The 21,053-nt window shown below is 47.8% G+C and overlaps 1 protein-coding gene across 5 annotated transcripts in view; it reads left to right on the top strand.

The window, feature by feature from the left end:
* Positions 1 to 21,053, top strand: part of PFKM (phosphofructokinase, muscle) — a 40,070-nt gene that overhangs the window by 11,353 nt on the left and 7,664 nt on the right. For 4 of the 5 annotated variants that reach the window (XM_045184045.3, XM_045184047.3, XM_045184046.3 and 1 more), the window contains 13 exons: positions 5,711 to 5,803; positions 12,375 to 12,448; positions 13,523 to 13,600; positions 15,209 to 15,398; positions 15,605 to 15,770; positions 16,504 to 16,548; positions 16,993 to 17,101; positions 17,218 to 17,313; positions 17,554 to 17,646; positions 18,233 to 18,358; positions 19,422 to 19,486; positions 19,961 to 20,024; positions 20,759 to 20,908. In XM_045184045.3, the coding sequence (XP_045039980.1) occupies positions 5,711 to 5,803; positions 12,375 to 12,448; positions 13,523 to 13,600; positions 15,209 to 15,398; positions 15,605 to 15,770; positions 16,504 to 16,548; positions 16,993 to 17,101; positions 17,218 to 17,313; positions 17,554 to 17,646; positions 18,233 to 18,358; positions 19,422 to 19,486; positions 19,961 to 20,024; positions 20,759 to 20,908 (1,349 nt within the window). Of the gene's footprint in view, positions 1 to 2,534; positions 2,651 to 5,710; positions 5,804 to 12,374; positions 12,449 to 13,522; positions 13,601 to 15,208; positions 15,399 to 15,604; positions 15,771 to 16,503; positions 16,549 to 16,992; positions 17,102 to 17,217; positions 17,314 to 17,553; positions 17,647 to 18,232; positions 18,359 to 19,421; positions 19,487 to 19,960; positions 20,025 to 20,758; positions 20,909 to 21,053 lie in introns of those variants that run through there. The other variant, XM_024575467.4, reaches the window with a different exon arrangement.

Below are 21,053 nucleotides of genomic sequence, written 5' to 3'. Positions count from 1 at the left end.
TTTTAGTTGCCAAGTAACATTCTATTGTATAGATATGACACATTTTATTTTTTCCATTCATCACTTGATGGACATTTGGGCTGTTTCCACTTTTTGCCAATTACGAATAAAGCCGCTACCAGCAGAACTCTATGTTTAACATTTTGAGAAACTGCCAACCTGTTTTCCACATTGGCTAATACACAAGGGTTTCAATTTCTCCACATGTTATCCAACACTTCAATATCCTTTTTTTTTTTTATGCTAGCCATCCTAATAGGTGTAAAGATAATCGCATTGTGGTTTTAATGTGCATTTCCCTGACAATTAGTGATGTTGAGAGCCTTTCCATGTGCTTATCAGTTATCTGTATATTGTTAGAGAAATGTCTATTCAAACCCTTGCTCATTTTTTGTTTTTAATATCACAATTTTTATGTTTCATTGAAAGGAATATACTTTTTAGGTAAATATACTTTGTTAGACCAGTTTCAAGCTTATAGAAAGTCGAGAAGATTGTAGAGTTTCCATAGATCCTCTCCTCTGCTGAGTTTCCTCTATTATTAACATCTTGCACTGGTGTGGTACCTTTGTCGCAGTTGATGAACCAATGCTGATACATTGTTATTGACTAGACTCGGCAGTTTACATCGGGGTTCACTCTTTGTATTGCAAAGTTCTCTAAGTTTTGACAAATACTTGGTGTTGTGTCGTCATCATCAGGGTAGCATCACACCAAGCAGTGTCACCGCCCTAAATTAAATCCCTTGTGCTGCACCTATTTGTCCCTCCCTCTCTCCTCCAGGCCCTTGGTAGCCAACTGGTCTTTCCACTCTCTATAACTTCGCCTTTTCCAGCATGTTATGTAGTTGGAATCTTACAGTGTGTAGCTTTTCAGACTGGCTCCTTTTACTAAGCAATATGTATTTACATTTCCTCCATGTCTTTTCTTGGCTTGATGGGTCATATTACTGCAGGGGTCTTCCCTCTTGGCACTTATTCCTAGACAGATTTTCTGTATTTTCTCTTTTATTGCTGAGTACTTCATTGTATGGATGCACCACAGTTTGTTTATTCATTCACGTTTTGAGGGACATTTTGGTTGCTTACAGTTTTTTTGCAATTAGGAATAAAGCTGCTACAAACATTCGTGTGAAGGATCTCATGTGCATGTAGTTTTCGGTTCATTTGGGTAAATACTTAGGAGTGTAATGACTGGATCATGTGCTGAGACTATATTTAGCCTTGTCAGAAAATGCCAAACTGTCTTTTAAATTGACTGCATCATCTTGCATTTCCAGCACCAAGGAATGAGAGTTCCTATCGCTCCATTCTTGTCGGCATGTGGTATTCTCAGGTTTTTTTGTTTGTTCATTTGTTTTGTAGCCATTCTAATCGGTTGTCGTGGTATCTCACTGTTTAAACTGACGGTTCCCTAATGACATATGATGTTGAGTACCATTTCATATGCTTCTTCGACATCTCTGTATCTTCTTTGGTGAGTTACTTGTTCAGATCTTTTGCTCATTTTTAAATTTTATTATTATCTCTTTATTACTGAGTTGCAAGAATTAATCATATATTCTTGATATCGATCAGTCCCTTATCAGATATATGATTTGCAAAATTGTTCTCTCATTCTATAGGCTGTCTTTTCAATTTTTTGATGTCAACATTTACAGCGCGAAAGTTAATTTCGTGTAGTCTAATGGTTTTCTCTCCTAATCACTTGCATTATTATCTTTTGTGGCCAGAGGTGCAGGGGCAGACACAAACGTAAGCAAGACGAGAGGCAGTAGAAACAGCGAGAAGACGACTGTGAAGGGCCCTGAAACAAAGACAGGAGTGAAGCAGAGGAAGGGGCAGAGGATCTGAGTAAAGGGCGTACCTCCTGCTCCGGCAGTACCTGACCGCTGTTCCCAGGGTGGATCCCGTCTGCTTTGTAGCCAGACAGACCTGCTGGCTTCACCGCCAGAACCCTGCACTCTCCTGCCGCAGACTTGAGACGCGGTTATCCCGGCAGGGGTCTTGCCTCTTGGTACTCCCATCCCTAGCTAGCTTTTCCGTATTTCTCTGCGAAGGGTACTGTACGTGTAAAAGTAGTATTTGAGGTCCCTCTATGGCAAATACCGGGGTTCAATGTTCCTTAAGGGCAGGGACCCTGTTTCATTTATCTTTCCATCTCTCAGCACCTAAAACCTGGTACACAGCCCTCCGACAAGTGTTTGTGCACAGAGTGATAGAGGCGGGAGACAAAGGATAGGGCCAGAGGGAGAGGTTATTTAGTAGTTGCTGAGGATGCTTGAACGCAAGGAGTCTCGGGGAGCCGGGGGTAGGAAAAAAATTGTCTCTGATGACAAGGTAAACAACTAAATAATTTCTGACCCCACGGTATACAGGAGCTGATGGCTCCCAATATAGATATGGGGGCCCGAAAGAGCGAAGAAACTAAGCCGGTATCACATCGGAGCTGCTTTCTTAGAGGAGGGAGGAGAGGAGGAGAAAGGCGAGCGGGGGAGGCGGAGCCTCTTCTCTGGCCTCGGCCAGTGTCTCCTCTTTCCCTGCTCCGTCGCTTCCACCTGGCTCCTCCCCGAGGTCGCCAAGCTCCCCTCCCCCCTTTTCCAAGGACAGTGTGCAAGAAAGCCGCGTTCGAGAAGAGCTAAAACAAAAAGGCAAGAGGGGCCCTTGGGTACCGATCGGGGGAAAGCTGAGAGCGACGTGCAAATGAACGTTCCGGGAGGAGGCCTTGGGGAGAACAGAAAGGAGCTGCAGGGAAGAGAGGTGTTGTGGCATCAGAAACAGAAGCCTTGAGGGGGGATGGGTAGAGCAGTCGTGAGGAGCTCTGGCGCCCGGGCTCGGGTCCCTCGGCTTGCTCGCGCAGCCCTGTTCCCTGGGAATCCGGGTTGCGTGGGTGGTGCTCGGACCTCGTTGCCCTTGGCTGCCCAGCTCCTGTCCTGGCGCTCGTCCCATTCAAATCAGTGCACCTGTGATGCTGCCTCTGCATTTTCATCCTTCCTCTTGCTTCTCTACACACGTGACTTTCTGTTTAAGTTTTAATAGGTCTTTATTTCTACTATGTGTCCCTGTGGATCTGTCAAGGATGCTCATATCTGTAATCGCGTGCATTTCTGTGCCCTGTGCCTATATACCATGCAGAAGGATCTGAGTGGTTTTTTGCGATAAGCACTACTAACTTCCTGTTATGGTGAATTCTCTCCCTCACTGAAGCCTGCGGGAGTGGAAGAAGCCTCCAAGTGTGGGTTTCTATCAGTGATGAGTTCCCAGAGTGAATGAGAAAGAGAAAACCCAGGGGAAAAGGGATCAGCATACTCATATGTTTTGCTCTTTTTCTTTACAAATTTTTGCCTTCCATTTTGCACCACCACGTAAGTCTTTACTTTTTTGAAAGCAGTAGAAATTTGGACACAAACACTAGTTAAAAAGGAGAGTGTCTCTATCCATGTGTGTTTCGATTTCTCTCAGTATTTGGCACTCCATGCTTTCTTAGGACTTCTTCGTGTATGTATGTGTTAGAAGTACAGAGAATATGAAGCTGATCTGTATCTAAAATTTGTGTGCATTTTGTGTGGTTCATCAGTTCACGAACGCTTTCACAAGTGTCAATCGAACTCCTTCCTGTGTATAGACGTCGCCAGGCTTTGGTAGGCTGTGGGAGAGTTTTAAGGAGTGGACATGATCGCTCCCTGGGGGAGTTCTCAGTCTAGTGAGGGAAAATGACCTCAGCAATCACGTAGCCCAGGGGTCTGCAAACTTTTTTTGTAACAGGCCAGATGGTAACTATTTTAGGTGTTGCAGGCCATGCAGTCTCTGTTGCAATAGTCTACTTTTGTTGCAGCACAAACGCAGCCGTACATAATACGTGAAAGAATGACAGTGGCATGAACACTGAAACTCAGTTTCATTTAATTTTCACATGTCACGAAACTGTTTAAAAAATGTAAAAGCCTTTCTTAATTTGCTGCCATATAAACATGAGAAAGGCTGGATTTGGCCTATGGGCTGTAATTTGCTGACCCCTGATCTTGTCTGACCTTCTTTGTAATACCTAATAAGCAATTAAAATACTACATACAGTAGTAATAAGTGCTACATGAATAATCTAGTTCCAGACAACACGTTATTTGAGGAGGTCCAAAAAGAAGCCCTTTCTGACCTGCAGTAACAGCGAAGGTTTAATAGGTTTGATAGGGGTGTGACTAAGACTGGTCTTAAGTGATGGAGCAGGATATTGATCTATGGAAAAGGCCCACTGATCAATAGGAACTGGATAGCTATCTGGAAAAGGAGTGCAATGTGCTCAGCACAGAAATGGGGATGAGCAAAGTAATGTTCAGGTGATGCTGAAACAATTCATGGAAGCAAACGTTGAAGCTCTGGGCAAGGGCTAGATCATGGAAGCCGTGAACGCCAACCCAAGAAGTTTGGACTTTATCTGTCAGCACTGATTATATGAAGAACGTCTGTGAATCTGTGTCTCTTAATGCTGTGTGTGTACATATGTATTCATAAGTGTCTCATTGCACGCACTTTTTTGGCATGTGTGTGATCTGTGTTTATGTGACCTGTGTCTTCAGCTGCAGCTACCCTTATTTCCCCAGATTCACAGTGGAAGCGTGATCTGTGCTTGCGGGTCATCAGCTCCTCTTCGTCTGAATGAATCCTCTCCACTGCAGCCTCAGGGGTCTGTGACCTTCCCTTGAGGGTTTTTTGTGTCTCCAATGGAGTGAGGAAGGGAAACACAAGGAGAGAGAATAGCTATTGTGGTAGGCAATTCATGTGGAAAGACTCAGCGAGGATAGAAGAGACGGGTGATAATATGAAGGGAGAAAAATAGGATTTGGAAACTTTTGATTCTGAGATTAAGGAGGAAATAGATTTAAAACTAAAAGATTTTAGCCTGGATAACTGGGAGAGCGGTGATTCCATTGGCGTTTTATGGATGCAAAAGCATGTCTTGTGTGTTCCTTTGAGAGACAAAGCAGGAAGGTGTTCCCATGTCATGTGTACATGTCTGTGTACATGTGACACTGATTTTGTGTTACTCTTCTCACTTGATAGTGTGTAGTGTGAGGGCCAAGGCCTGAAGACAAAGTTGGATCAAGAGATGCTCAGGAGGGGAAGGGCCTGAGAGGGACAGGAAAAGCCATAAAAAGCCACTAACCATTCCTGAGCCTGACACCATTAACTTGCTCAAGCTCTACTGTGCCTTTAAACCTCAAACTCCACTTCCAACTTAGCCCAATTCCATAACACCCAGCCCTAACCCTAACCATGCCCAACCTACCCTCACTTTCCTGCTTCCACTTTTCTGGCTCTCATCTGATTCCTATCCTCTGCAACAGCCCTTCCCTTCATTAAAGGAAGGGATCCTTAAGGCTAACTTAACTTTCTCCTTCCTTTCTCATTTCTGTTCAGTCAGCCGCCCTTCTCCTTGACCTTTGCTTATTCTCCAAATAGACTCCAATTGGAAGGATTAGCCAGCACTTTTGCAGTCTCGGGTTGATTACTGTGACATTTCAGCTTGTCACTCTGCTGGGGGGCGTGGCTCTCTTTGGAAGAAGTCCAAGCTCTCAGGCTGCAAAGCCCAGGCTTGGTACAGTGGGAGAGCCTGACTGAAGCCGCTCTGTGCAGTCAGTCTGACAGAGCCGCTTCCCGTGCCCACAGCACCTTGACCCAGCTGTGTCTTAACCGACCGTTGTTTTGAATTCTAGAGTGGATCATGACCCATGAAGAGCATCATGCGGCCAAAACCCTGGGGGTCGGCAAAGCCATCGCCGTGTTGACCTCCGGTGGAGATGCCCAAGGTGAGGAGGAGGGCCCTGCTCGGTTAGCAGCAGAAATGATGGCCCATAGCCCCCCTTGATTCTTGACTCCCCTTAGCCTGTAGAGTGAACTGTCCTCCTTAACAGCCTCCTGTTACAGATTCCCACGGGACTCTTGGGCTTTCCTAAAAATCCCTGTCAGGTCTAAATCCTCAAGTGCTTCAGATTTTATTTTCTCTACTTTTATTTACCTAAATCTTCATTACACTTCCTTCCAAATTCCTCTGAAGATGTGGGTCTATTTTGGTCCTTTGATACCTAAAAGACTGGTGTTTTCTCAAAAAACATTGGAAAGATGGGGACTGACAGCATAAAATTATTGAGAACGCAATAGGGGGATTCACTTCAAGTACATTGGAAATGATGGGAAAGGGGGGAGACCCAGAACTGGTGGTTGGTGGGTTCCAGCTGCAGCTTCAGTATCAGCTCTGATGTCTGCAGAATTCCTGCGCTGACCACGGTCTGGCACCTCACTCTTACAGCACACGTCCTTCTTGCAGGCACAGTTGTGCTTCACTCTCTGTTTTCGCTGGCCTTCCCTCCCCTTCCATCCCTTTAGCGCTTGAACAGCAGTTACTCAGTGCAGATCCATGGTGGGGGTGGGCAGGTGGGCAGAAAGCCAGAGAGAACCCAGTTCCAGGTTGTATCTAAGAAACCCAGGAGTCAGCCCTGGCTGGTGTGGCTCAGTGGATTGAGTGCCAGCCTGTGAACCAAAGGGTCACTGGTTCAATTCCTAGTTAGGGGACATGCCTGGGTAGCAGGCCAGGTCCCCAGTGGGGGGCACACGAGAGGCACCCACACATTGATTTTTCTCTCCCTCTTTCTCTCCCTTCCCCTCTCTCTAAAAATGAATAAATAATTTTTTTAAAAAAGAAAAGGAACTGAGGAGTCAGAAAAATCAGGTATATGGAAAAATGAAGTGGGAGATGGGGGGTGTGTGATTAATTTTACTTTTTTCCCCCTCCTTTGGTGATCTTGTGTATTCTAATTTAATATATTGCAGGGAGACAGAATTTCTCTGAAAGGGATACCAGGGCACAGAGACTGTGATGAGAAAGAGAAAGAGATTTCGGCTGGTCTCCCCTTCCTCTGTACTACTGTCCCGGGGCTTTCCTGGACTTTTGTATCAAGCACCTATTTTATATAGGCCCTGTTTCACATGTAATAAAGAAGGTGGTTTCCTTTGGGAACTTACAGTTTAATGAGAAAAGATATCATATATTACTAGAAATCTTGTGTAGGACACATAACTAACAATAATCAATGTGCCTTACACCAAGTAGAATGCACTTACATAATAAAATGATAGGCCCCAGTTGGATTCACCAGGGAAAACTTCATGGAAAAGACAGATTTCAAGAAACTGAACTCTTCCTTCAGCTAAAGTACTTAGAACAGTGCCTGGGCCATAGTAAGCACTCAATAACTGTATAACTAATTAAATAGAAAGTGAATAATTGAGCATCTGCTATGTACCAAGCAGGATGTTATTAAGCACTAAGGATACAGTAATGAAAAAGTTACACATTGTCTTTGCTCTTATGATCCTTCTTTTTTAAAAATGATATTATTTATTTATACTTAGAGAGAAGGGAAAGAAGGGAGGAAGGAGAAGGAGAAAAACGTTGATATGTTGGTTAGTTGCCCTCTTGCACACCTCCAACTGGGGACCCGGCCTGCAACCCAGGCATGTGCCCTGACTGGGAATTGAACTGGCGACCCTTTGGTTTGCAGGCTGGCACTCAGTCCACTGAGCCACCCCAGCCAGGGCTCTGATGATCCTTCTTATTAGTATTTTAGTAAAGCTAGACTTTAAGCATATTTTTAAACTAATGTTTATCTAATTATAATTGTGATATATATTATGAATAGGAGAATGCTGGAATGAGGAAGCTGAGGAAGGAGGGCACAGAGGCCCGAGTTTAGGAATAGCGGCCAGATTAGGAATGCAGAGCCCTAGCTGAGGCTATAGAGACTGTTGACCTGGCTTCTGTCACTTCTCTCTTCCCTGGTATGAATCCCTTGCCAATACTGACTTCTCCAACGTAAACTTTGAGAGTTGATCCTAAAACCGTGGTAGGATGGCCTGTGGAATTAGATTGTCAGATTATGGGAAGCGGGGACCTGCTAAAAATCCAAGTGAGCCACACAGAGTTATAAAATAGTGAAAAAGAAGAGCTCTCTGGAAAGGGAAAGTGGTTTACCAAAAAAAAGAAAATGTGAAGAAAGGCTTGGGATTTAACTTGGGTCTAAGAGCAGCAGAGCCCTTCTGATCCTGAGCAGAGGGACCCTCTTATTTTAGAGATGACCGTCACCTGCTCTGAGGGAAGGCTCGTCTTCCACGGAGGCAGGGGCTGTTGACAAGCTGGTTTCTGCAGGGCCCACTAGGACATGGCCCATGGGATTCTATGACCGAATCAGTGTACCCAAGGAGCTATCCCACTGCGAGTCCACGTGACATCACAGGTGCATGGCAGTAGGGACTGAGAGTGGTAGAGGATGGACTTCTAGGGAGGCCAGGAAGCAAAGCAGCAAACTCAAAGTAGATCTGAGAGGTCCCAACTAAAGGAGCAGCTCAAAAACAGGAGCAGCCTGCCCAGATACAAGTTTAATTGTGCCTACTTCTCCCAGGCAGAGAGCACAGAAATGTGTTTTCCCTGGAGGCCAGGACCATGTGGGGAGGTGAGGTTGGGCTCTGTAAAATCCATGGAAGTCACAGCTCTGTCATTTCCTGAGCCCTAACAGAGCCAATAACCTCTTAAAGTAGAAAAGTGGCCAGGAGTGAGACATCCTAATCCCTTTCCAGTCCCTCTACACTGTGCCACACTTAGCCTTATGAAATCGGCATATTGTGCGGGAAAGGAGCTTAGTCACCCGCTCCAGCCCTCTGTCTTCAGACAGGTAGCCCATTAGAAATGTGTGTTCATCCTATTTTTGCAGGTTTACAGGAACAGGGATTCTATCATCTCTGACTGCTGTTCCAGGAGTTGTAATTTCCAATGACATATTCATCAGAAAGTATAGTTCATGTCTATCAAACATTTGCTTCTCATATGTGGAGTTAAATATATATTTTTTTAATTCAAAGTTTAGTTAAGGTAGAAAGAAACGTTTTAGTATCCCGTTTCAAAGAGACAGTGACCGAGTAGTTTATGGGTTTTTTCTGTCTTGTCTTGTAGAGAACATCACCCATAGTTCTCCCCAAAGCCTCTTTCCAACAGGCCGTAATTGGAGACCCCAAATTACATGCTTCTGATATTCTCCAGAACCCCTCCTCGCTGTGCCCAGAATACACCCTGGATGGTACCTGTAATCTTATCCGTGTCTTGCTTCTAATATGTCAGACAGCTGCTCATAGAGGGTTATTTTGGGCAACATGGAACAGCCGAGGGGAGCCTGGCCAGGACTGGCCTGGGGCCAGTATAGCCCAATGAGGTTGGATAGGAGAGTCCAGAGAATTACTGGGACTCCCTGTTTATACATCCCTATAAATCTGTGATTTTTAGGGAACTAGGAGTTTGAGACACAGATCCAGAGGCCTAAAGGGGGTCCTAAAACTTGATTTCTAGGAAAACACTCAGATATCCAATTTAGAGGCAGGAAGGATGACCTCTAGAAGTTGATAGGGTTGAGATAAGAAGAAGGGAGGAAAGAGGAGAAAAAGTCTTCTTTCTCGTGGGATTTTTCTCCTGCCCAGTGGATTTGGGTATTTTGTGCCCACCATCTATTGTTTGCTTTACATGTAAAACCTTTTAAGTCATTTGTTTTTCTTAAATCATTCTCCTCTGCTCTTACTCAGCTCAAGAGCAGGAAACGGCGTTCCAAGCTATACATTTCAGAAAAATGTGTTTTCTTTATTTCTTAAGATTACAAATTCACACCTCAGAACTCCAAGTAGCCAACAGAGAATCCCACAGACCTTGTGAAAGTCTAAAAAATAAACAATAGTCTCCTATCTGTTGTGACCTTATTGAGTTAACTGCATCCGAACGCATCAATGGCTCTGTGGCGACTCTCACCTTGTTCTTGTCGTCCACACAGGCTTTTCTTAAAGCTTCTGAGAAGCCCCCTCCCTTCACAGATTTTTCAGTCTTGATTCCTTCAAATTGAGGGTGTAAACTTAGACTTCTAGCCTTCATGGGGTTTGCCTCAGTGGTGGCACAAATGAGCTTTGATACTAGTGTTCACCAATGACTCTTGTTGGCAAGCCCAACCTTGCAGCTCTTATTTTAATTATCAAGAGCATTCGACACTGTTTCCACTTCTTAAAACTGTCCCCCATGGTTTTGAAGACATTTATAGGTCCTGGTCTCCTTCATCTTTCCGGTTACTCCTTATAGTTCACTTCATGGATTCCCTCTTCCTCTGCTTATTCCTTCGATGTTGGTTTTCCTCAAGGCTTCATTCCTTGCCCTTTTCCCTTCTAACTCCACGTGTTCTTGAGACAGTCTCTTCCAAGGCCACATGGATGTCCCACAGGAACTCAACTCAACATATCCAAATATGAGTGGGTCCTCTCCACCCCATCTTCCCAAATCAAAACCTGTCTCTGCTCAGCTCATTGCACCACAACTTTACCCCTTGTGAAAGTCAGCCATGGGCGTTTCCTTCTTCTCCAGAATTTCAAAATCTAATCACACTGCTGATTAGATGTAGGTCCTGTTGCTTTTGTTTCCTGGGTGTCTCCAGTCCATGATCTCTTTTTTGTAAGGAATGTCGCTCTCCCAGGATAGGACCTCATCATTTTTTTGTCTATACTGCCTGATAGTCATCTAATGCTACTGTCACCTCTATCAGTCTGTCCTCGGAACTGCTGGAGGAGTGATCTTGCTGATATGTGGATCTCGTCCTGTTCCTCCACTCTCAAAGTGCTTCAATGATTCTCCACCATCTACAACCTTTTTCTTTTCTTCTCTTCTTTTCTTTTTTTTTTTTTTGTCACAGACCCTTTTAAGAATCAAATGAAAGCTGTGGACCTTCTTTCAAAAGAAATGCCTATGCCCATAAATCCATCACCCATGGATCCTTAGTCAAACGCTGCCTGCAGAATAAAAGCCAGGCTTTCTCACGTGGCATACAGGGGACTGCCCACTTCATTGCTCACCCCTTCCTATCTTATGTTTTATTCTTTCTAAGGTTCTTGAAACTCACCTTTATTTATTTTTTTCTCCCTGCCTAGAACACTTTTCCCCAAATTGTCCACCTGACAAAAAGATGAAGGGGAAATTGTCCTTCAGGTCTCAGCACACAGGCTGTCTGTCTGTCTATATGCCCTCCCAGACTTCCTCCTGGCAGCTGAGATGCTCCTTCTTGTTCCCAGTGCACAAATCTCCTCGGGGGGGGATCCATATTATTACCATGTTGTAATTCTTCGCAGGTCATGAGGAGCATTACTAAGCCCTTTATCTCCGTACCCCCGGATTCTATATTTGTCTCTGCTCTGTCCCCAGCGCTCACATAGTGCCAGGAACATGCTAAGTACTCACTATTGGCTCAGTGAGTGAATGGACATCCAATTTGATTTGGAGCTTATAGCCATGTAATACCAACCTTTATTGGCCTAAAAAAACAAAACGAGCAAACAGACAACAACCAGAAACAGACATTCTGGTCTTTTTGATTCTGCTCCTTTCCAGATAGCTTTGGATTAGGCACTAGTTCATGATGGATTTCAGTCCGGTGCAGCAGGTTTTTCCAATTACTGGCTTCTCTAACGCTCACTGATGTGTGGTATTTCCTCTGGTAGGTTTAGGGACCATGTGAATAGATTTTAGATGGAAACAAAAATATGTACTGGAATCTCTTGAAGAGTGGTTCACAAGAACTTGACTTCTTGTGGCGCTGTGATTCCTCGAACATCACCGCTAGTCCCCTCTCACATTATAAGCCAGAGGATCCCAACTGTGCGGTACACACTGGAACATACTCCAACTGAAATGACACTAAAAAGCTGTGTATTTGTGGAGACAGGTCACTTAGCCTCAGAGAGTCATAGCTTTGTCCCCAAAAGCCTATCAAAGCAGAATGTATGTCTAAATTCCATGCAGAAGGCAAGGAAAAACCTAGTACAGCCACTGGGAGTAGGAGGGCATAGCCTGGAAATCAGTAGTGTTGGTTTAAGCCTTTAAGGACTTGGACTCAGATCTGAGCTTTCTAAGAGTACTAGCTCTGTGACCTTGACCTCTTAGAATTTCAATTTCCAAAATTCTGGGAAGTGGAGGCAACTCCAGGGTTGTGGATAGAATTAATTGAGGTGATTTTTGATAAGCACTTAGAAATGTCTAATGCAATAAGCGTTCCAGATTATTATTCCCCAGATTAAAAGAAAGGCAAAGAAAGGTCTTAGGAAAGACAGGATTTGGGGGGCTGTCTGGAGCTATATTAACATTGAATGCAGTAATTCAGTGTTAATGGGGAGGCCAGAAGGCTTGAATGAGAGGAGTATTTTAGATTCAGAGAGGAGCCTAGGAAAAGGATGGTCTCATGTCTTGGATTCTAGGGCTGCTTTTCTTAGGAGCAACCTCTTTCTAACTTTTTTCTTTCCTCTTTGCAGGAATGAATGCTGCTGTCAGGGCTGTGGTCCGAGTTGGTATCTTTACTGGTGCCCGTGTCTTTTTTGTCCATGAGGTTGGTCTCTGCTTTGTTGTCCATTTCTCCCTCTGTCATACGCTTAACCTGCCCCAACCCTCTCCCCACATTCTCTCTCCTTACCTTCCAGTTGCACTGCTCTGTCTGATTTGTCTTGGCTGTCTGTCGACATGGTCCCTCCTCCCCACTCTTGGCTTTAGTAATGATGGTAGGACCCAGGAATCTGTGGATTGGGTCTTCATGTTGCCTGTTCAATTTAAAGAAGGAAGTAACTTGGAAGAGTATGTCCCGCCTTCTCCCACCAAACCGATATGTAGTTCCCTCACCCCACCCCACAAATATGTGAGTCCGCAGGACAAAGAGACTGAGCGCCTGTGCCTTCCTCACCCACCTCCACGAGGCGCATTCTCTTCCATGAGAATGTATCACTGATACACTTTGCTTACATACTAATAGGCCTCCTAATCTGTAATTTCTTAGTGCATCAGCAAGAAGAGCCAGAGTTCCCACAACACCTCCACCTTCCCCAAAACAGAGAGAAACCGAAATGAGTATTTCACAGCAAATTGAGTATATCCAGAGAAAGCCTTGGGAAGAAAGTGTCTGACTATATTTCTGTGGTTTGCCTAACTTTCTGAGATTCTAATTCCTCTTCGTGCCCCTTTTCATTTCCTCTTGTTCTTTGTTCCCCCTTCTTTAGGTGAGGTCTAGCTGTTTTTCTTCTCTTAAATTTAACAGTCTCTTGTCTTTTCAAGTCACACTCCTCTCCCTGGCTCCAACATCCTCTTTTCCTTTGTTGTTGCCAAAACTATCCAGTTATCTAGCTCCCTGGGGGAACTAGATGAAAGAAAATGGGATGAGCGAAGAACAAGAGGAATTAAGATTACATATGAGGAAGAACATCAAGAATGGGAGAAACTAGAAGAGGGTTTTGAAAAACTTAAATCGCCTTCCTTGAACCATGTTAAACACAGTAGCCTCACAAGTACCCAGGAATCTAATGGGAGCAAGTGACTTGATTCTCCATGAACCTCTTCCCAGGGGTCCTGTCTTGATCCTGGGAGTTTAGGAGGAAGCCTAGCAGAGACTGAATGGGTATAATGTGCCCCACAGGGTTATCAAGGCCTGGTGGATGGTGGAGAGCACATCAGGGAAGCCACCTGGGAGAGCGTTTCAATGATGCTTCAGCTGGTAAGTTCTAGAGGACACCTGTCCGATGTTCGTGGTGTCCTTGTCTCACCCCACTCTGCTTTGGGCTCATGGTTTCCCGAATTTCCTGCCATATGGTTTGATGGGACAGGATTCAGTGAAAAGGCAGGGGCTGTGGTTGCCCTTTACTCTTCGCGTTTGAAAACATCAGTCTGGCTTCCTGGAGCAGGATAGGGAGTGGGGAGGTGATCACGGGACAGTTTGCTCTTTATATAAAGGTCATAGACACGTCTTGGGAAACTGGAGCGTAAGCAAGTCCTGCTCTGGGGTCACGGGGAAGGTCTGGCCCTGAAAATAACCTTCCAGAGGACTGGAGCCGGAGCCAGCAGTAGAGCTGAAATATGCCAGCCCTCATGGGATGGTAATGGGGTGACCTGAAACCAAGCCATTTAAGGGAGCAAAGAACCCGGAGACCCTTTCTGAGTTAAAAAACTAAACTAAACTAAATATACCTTGATCATAGCCATCGCCCTTTCTGCCACATTCTTTAAGTCATTATATACACATTTTCTGATTAACTGAAAAATCTGCAAATTACAAACACCAGCGCCCTGCAAATCCAGGGGAAGAGATGTAACGTGCAGTGCTTGGCGACGGCTCCAGCAGCTGCTGGCGCCCGCCATAAAGTGAGATGAGCCAGAATTCTCCCTCAGCGCCCCCGAAGTCCTGAATGTCGGGAGCTGATACGGTTTTTGAAAATAAGTATAGTTACTGCCCTGACCAGTGTGGCTCAGTTGGTTGGGTGTCATTCCACAAAGCAACAGGTTGCTGGTTCAATTCCCAGCACATGCCGGGGCACATGCCTGGGTTGTGGGTTCAGTCCCCCATCAGGGTGCGCATGCAAGAGGCAACTGATCGATGCTTCTCTCTTGCACTGATGTTTCTCTCCCTCTCTCTCTCCCTCCCTTCCCCCTCTCTAAAAATAAATAAATAAAATCTTAAAAAAAATTTTTTTTAAAAAGAGAAAAGAAGCATACTTACCTCTCTTGGGGTATCTATAAGCCCCTGGAAATTTAAGGCTTTCTATAACCGAAGCTAGTTTTCCAGTGAATACCTGGATTTTATGGCTCTTTCCACTAGCACCGTAGATCCCAAGGAGTGAAGGGGGAAGACTGGCAGTGCCTAGTTACAATTACAAACCCCAGTGTGGCCGAGAGGGAAAAATACCCCGAGCACATCTCGATGAGCACAGTCAGGCCAGTAGGGGGCGTTGCCAAAAATCGAAGTCACTGCTACTTCTTACACTTTTAAAAAGATGTGAAAGGTGGAGATTATTTCAAAAGCCAACAGGGATGTATGAATTCCCTTGTTGTCTTTGAGGAAAAGCACTTTGATCTTCAAGGAGATGGATCGATCTTTGCCGCCTTCCAAGAGACGTAGCAGAAACAGGAAAGACGCTGTAACATCCCAGCAGCATTATTTCCCTTTCCTTTAGATGGGACAAATGACTCCTAAAGATGTCAGGAAACTCCCTAGGGAGCCTCATGTTATGGCGGTCTGTCACAGTGTTGGAATAGGGGAAATCTTAGCATGTTGAGCCCAAATATGGCTGTGTCAGCTGGTGAGCTGACTTCTACCTCTTCCTCCAAGGGAGGCACAGTGATCGGAAGTGCCAGGTGCAAGGACTTTCGGGAACGAGAAGGACGACTTCAAGCGGCCCACAACCTGGTGAAGCGAGGGATCACCAATCTGTGTGTCATCGGGGGTGACGGCAGCCTCACTGGAGCTGACACCTTCCGCTCTGAGTGGAGCGACTTGTTGAGTGACCTCCAGAAAGCGGGTGAGACATTGTTCTCATCAGTATTGTTTGTGTTCATGCACACACCCCTTACCTCCCATTGGAGGAAGTTGTCACCCAGACAAAATCGTCATTACCTTCCTTTTCCTGCCACTGCTTACAATTTCCGCTGGCTACCATCCCCTCTCCATCTGGTCATGTGCTCTTTGGCCTGCCGGGCACCCCACCCAGGTGCTTTCTGTTGTCAGGTAAAATCACAGCCGAGGAGGCTAAAAAGTCTAGCTACCTGAACATCGTGGGCCTGGTTGGCTCGATTGACAATGACTTTTGTGGCACTGACATGACCATTGGCACGGACTCTGCCCTGCACCGGATCATAGAGATTGTAGACGCCATCACCACTACTGCTCAGAGGTGAGGGGCTGGGGCCCGGCTGAGTAGGAGTCCAGCAGCCGGACAGGCTAGAGGGCTGCGGGCTGGAGCAGATTAAAGTGATCGAGCTGCGGTAACAGTGATGACTAGTGTCCTGAGGCTGGGACACATTTTTAACTAGAAATTACCCTAGAGCACTGCAATTATACTGCTCTTGAAACGCTGTAAGATTTGCCTCTGGACACTGTCTAGCCCACTGCCCAAACATGTAACTCTGAGGTCTTTAATAAGTCTGGGGCCGCCCAAGTGATGAGGGTTCAGACTGAGACGAATCCAAGGAGCCCAAAACCCGAGCCACCCTTCCGACCTCATCATAGAGACGGTAGAGGCCGTTACTGCCACTGCTTGGACGTTAGGGGACTTGGGAGGGTGAGAGTATGACAGTTTGCCCCAGGGGAACCCTAGAGGGTTTCAGGTAAGCTGAGTCATCTCTTCACTTCTGCTCCCTTCTTTCCTTCTCTTCCCTGGCTCCATCCCTTGCTGGAGCAGAGCCTCAGTCCTGACACCTTTCACTGCTGTGCTTTCCCAGACCTGGGAAGCACACCTCGTGTGGCTGAAGTGTTGCCCCTAGGTCTCCCCGCTCCCTCAGAAACCTGCTGGAAGGCCTAGCAGCATGAATGCATCTCTCAGAGAGGTTACTTGGCCTAAATGGGGATGGCAGCTTGACTTTGGCCATAGGGACACTTGGACTGTGTAAAGCGTCTGTCTCTTGCAGCCACCAGAGGACGTTTGTGCTGGAAGTGATGGGCCGGCATTGTGGGTAAGATCCCCATCTTGACCCATTTATTCCGTGGCCCCAGTAATGGCCCTTTCCTCTTCTCCGGAGAGTCCAGAGGGGTCTTGCAGGGGTAGCAGACCTGGAGGTGTACACAGTCCTCTTGTGCACTCCACTCCACCTCCCACACAGACCTGTGTGCGCCTGTGTGCACACGTGTGTGCGTGCACAGGCGCACAGGCAGTATGAAGGAGCACACAGGGCTCTGAGACTGGAAGCCACTGTGGGAGGTGAGCACGAATAGAAAGTGTTCTTCAGGGACAGAACCTCCTTGAGAAGCTGTCTCCAGGGTGCTCTTACCCTCACCCCAAGAAAGAAACAGGATTCTCGGTCTTCTCATCATCTATGGGACTGGCAAACTTGTTGGACCCTGGTGAGGCTATTGGTGGAGTGTAGCTACTAGTGTGATGCTTCTGGTTCTTATCTCAGATACCTGGCCCTTGTCACCTCTCTCTCCTGTGGTGCCGACTGGGTCTTTATTCCTGAATGTCCACCAGATGATGACTGGGAGGAACACCTTTGTCGCCGGCTCAGCGAGGTACTGGCACTTTTTCTTTGCACTTAAAAAAAAAGTCCCTCGCCCTGTTTCACCCATGATGCATGTCCCCCCATCAGTTCACTCCCCTGACCATTTTCCTCTGCCTGCTTGACCAGACAAGGACCCGCGGCTCTCGGCTCAACATCATCATCGTGGCTGAGGGGGCGATTGACAAGAACGGGAAGCCCATCACCTCCGAAGACGTCAAGAATGTTAGTATGAAGTCACAGATGTCCTGAATACCTTGCTCACCCTGGCCCCATTCCCTGGTGATTTCTGGGTCTCCCCGTAGCCCTTCAACACGTCCCTCTCCCGGTGTCCTGCCCCCTGATTTCCTCCCACCCAGGACTCTTCGCAAGATAAGAGGCTAAGTTGCCCATCTTTATCTACAACTGTTTTCTCTCTTGACTCTGTATGTCCCTTTCTCTGTTCCTCTCTTGGTGTCTCTTCAGCTGGTGGTAAAGCGTCTGGGATATGACACCCGGGTCACTGTCCTGGGGCACGTGCAGCGGGGTGGGACACCGTCAGCCTTTGACCGGATCCTGGTGAGTCATGGGGCTCAGTAGCCCCTCCTTCGCCGCCCCCCCCTCCCCACAACTGCAGGACTCTGCTTCACTGGCACAGGGGCTTAGAGCTCTGGGCTGCCGCCCTCGACCCACTCCATACCCTCAGGAGCTCTCTTCTGTTGCCAGAAATGGCAGGAAACTATGTGCTCCCCCAGTGGCGAGGTCTGGTATCGCAGCTCTGAGCGTTAGCGAAGTTAAGATCTTACCTCAGACTCGCAGTTTGAACCCTCTCATCCTTTCTTTGGAAGAGACGGGCGACATTCTTCCTTGTTTTGTCAGTAAGAGGGAGTATTATTAAGCTTCGCTGATCCCCTTGACTACTGCAGTTGACGTGTTTCTCTGGGATCAGGTAGAACCCTTGGGGTTAGATGGCAAGAGGATGGGGAGTCATGGAGCTTTAGGTGAAACCCGGGTGGGGAGGGGGAACCCGTAAGTTCTCGGCTGCAGTCCTTAAGTGTGGAATTGCCCCTGTGAGTTGGAAAGGGCTCTGAGCGCCTTGCGCCCCAGGCCAGGCCGAGATGGGGAGGCCTGGACCAGACTGTCTCTGCTGCTTGGCTTCCTGCAGGGCAGCAGGATGGGTGTGGAAGCGGTGATGGCACTCCTGGAGGGGACCCCAGACACCCCGGCATGTGTGGTGAGCCTCTCTGGTAACCAGGCTGTGCGCCTGCCTCTCATGGAGTGTGTCCAGGTGGTGAGTACTGACCCTGAGCCCCTTCCTAACAGCTCCAAACCCGCCTCTGAGCTGGAGCTTATGGGGAAAGAGACCAACTTCCGAGGCCCCTGGGACGGAGCAGAAGGAAAGGCAGCAAGCGCGGTGGAGCAGGAGGCACACGGGGAAAGAACGCGGTGGGCTTTGCGTAGCAGCTGCAACCTCTCTAACTAAGCCTGAGTTTCCCCGTCTGTGAAATGTCCTAAGGAAGATGGGAGCCTCCACATCTTGCCTAGTGAAGAGACCCGTTCTCTCATGATATCCAACCTCAAACCCTCTTATCATGTCCTGATTAGAAGAGAAATGCCCTCTCTCTCCAAACTTTCTTAAAGGCGGGGAGTATTACTGAGGTCTGGCTGGTAGCTTGTATCTTTCTCTGATCTCTGCCCTGACTGGGTTTCTCTGAACCAGCACAAGGCACTAACACTCACTGTGAGGGCTGTCACGAGGACCAGAGAGGAGAGATGTGACGGGTCTGGTGCAGAGCCTGGAGACCGTTGAGGGCTCAGGGAATGGTGTGGCTCTCGTAGAGGCATCACGCCGATACCGCAGAGCGGACCTAATGGCCGAGCGCTAAGGCGTCTGGCCTGAAGGCTCAGGGCTGGCTCCCCACCTCTTGGCCTGCTTCTCTCTGAGGCTCAGGGGTCCCAGAACCTACAGCCCAGACAGGCTCCAGCCGGGCTTGCAACTCCCTCACCGGGTTGTCTGCAGCATCTTCGGGCACTCACTAGTTTGGAGGCTACTTTGAAGCTGGGCCTTGGGTGTGGGATGGAGGAAGGTGCTATTTTATTGGAGCACTGCTCTGCTCTGCCCACATTCTAAAACAGAGCGCGGAATTAGCCTTCTACTGCTGCTCATCACTCAGAAGATAAGCGAAAAGCAAAAGTAGTTCTGCGAAAGGTCGAGGGGCATAGAAAAGGCAGGGTGCGGGGTGGCCAGGATCTCGTCACAAGCCCAGAGATGAGCTGGGTCTCCCTGGGGAGTGGAAGTCCAGCTGTGCAGAATCTGCCCTGGAGTCGTGATTGTTGCTGTGCTTCTCCCTCAGACCAAAGACGTGACCAAGGCCATGAATGAGAAGAAATTCGACGAGGCCATGAAACTGCGAGGCCGGTGAGGGAACGCCCGGAAGCTCGCGCACCACGGCAGTCAGATGCCACACGAGGCCAAGTCACAGAGCTTCTGGCCCCATACATGAGCTTCTGCCTCTTCCTCTTATTGTCTCTACACACTCTCCCCCAAGAGAACTAGCTGTGAGGTGACCAGGAGGCTCAGTTCATCCCAAGGGTACCCCCGCGAGATTGGCCTTTTACAGCCTGTTGTTTCTACCTGTGCGCCCCCGCTAGACTGTGAGCTTCTCCCGGCAAGGGGCAGCCTCTTGTGCTGGGCCTGGGAGAAGAGTGCTCAGGAGTCTCGCCTGGTGAATTGGTACCCACTTTGCAGTCCCTGCTCTTGCCCCATTTATGTCCTTAGAGGTTGGCCCTGTGGAATTTCACGTTGGGAGCAAAACTGCAGACCAGATCCCAGTGGCTGCTGGCCTGGGGAGTAGACTGAAGAAATGCCTCTCTCTCTCCGTACTTTCTACAGGAGCTTCATGAACAACTGGGAGGTATACAAGCTTCTGGCTCACGTCCGGCCCCCAGTATCTAAGGTGCCTGCAAGTTGTTCTCCTTCCCGGGCCCCCTCCCTCCCCTAGTCTCCCTTTGTGAAGTGCCTCCCCCAGTTCCTACTACACACAGCCTGGCCAACTCCTTTGCCTGACTCTCCCCTTCTGTGCTGAGTCCCTGACCCAGCTAACATAACTTTCTCTTAGCCACTCAGATACCAGCCTCCTATTCTCAGTGTGCCCTGAATATCTCTAACCCAAGACTCAACTCCAGTTCAGGGCTGACGAGATGGCTTGCAAGGAATGGGAAAGTGGGCCGATGTATCACGTATTCTCTGGGCAGTGTCTGGGAATTGTCCCACTGAGTGTGTGTAAGCCACCTCTCCCACTGGAGTACTGTTTCTGTATTTAGTGCACCTCAGAATCACTGCGTTGGGTCGTTTCCCCCAGAGGGGATTCGGAGCTGGGGTGGCGCCCAGGAAGATGCAGGTTTAACGAGCTCCCTAGGTACATTCTGATGCACGTGGTCCAACGATCTCACTTTAGGAACTGCTGTTGTGGAAGCACTTTTAGTCATTGTGTAATGATATCGAGGACCAGGGATAGCAGTTTATTTATTGATTTGTAATCAAGAATTCGCTTCCATAGTATGAGGGAGCAGGCTGTGTGGGCGTCCCCTGAGAGAGGGGTGTGTGTTGTCAGGCGGACATCCTGATCCAGCTCCCTGACTGACCTGTCCCCCTCATCCCCCTGCTCCCTGGTGGCATCCTTCTCCACAGACTGGCTTGCACACAGTGGCCGTGATGAATGTGGGGGCCCCGGCAGCAGGCATGAACGCTGCCGTCCGCTCCACCGTGAGAATCGGCCTTATCCAGGGCAACCGCGTCCTGGTTGTGCATGACGGCTTCGAGGGCCTGGCCAAGGGTCAGGTACGGGGACTGGAAGGAAAGGGGGTGATATTCTGGGGCCAAGGAGCGGTCCTGGGGGGATACCTGTAGCAGGGCTGAGCTGTCTGCTCTCTTTTTCCCCTCCCCCCACTACCTCTCTTTCCCGGGATTGGAGCGGAAGTAGATG

Source organism: Desmodus rotundus, chromosome 3, assembly GCF_022682495.2.
Source record: "Desmodus rotundus isolate HL8 chromosome 3, HLdesRot8A.1, whole genome shotgun sequence".
Lineage (NCBI taxonomy): Eukaryota > Metazoa > Chordata > Mammalia > Chiroptera > Phyllostomidae > Desmodus > Desmodus rotundus.
The sequence above is the reverse complement of the archived record's forward strand: the minus strand, read 5'-3'. Positions and strand labels throughout refer to the sequence as shown.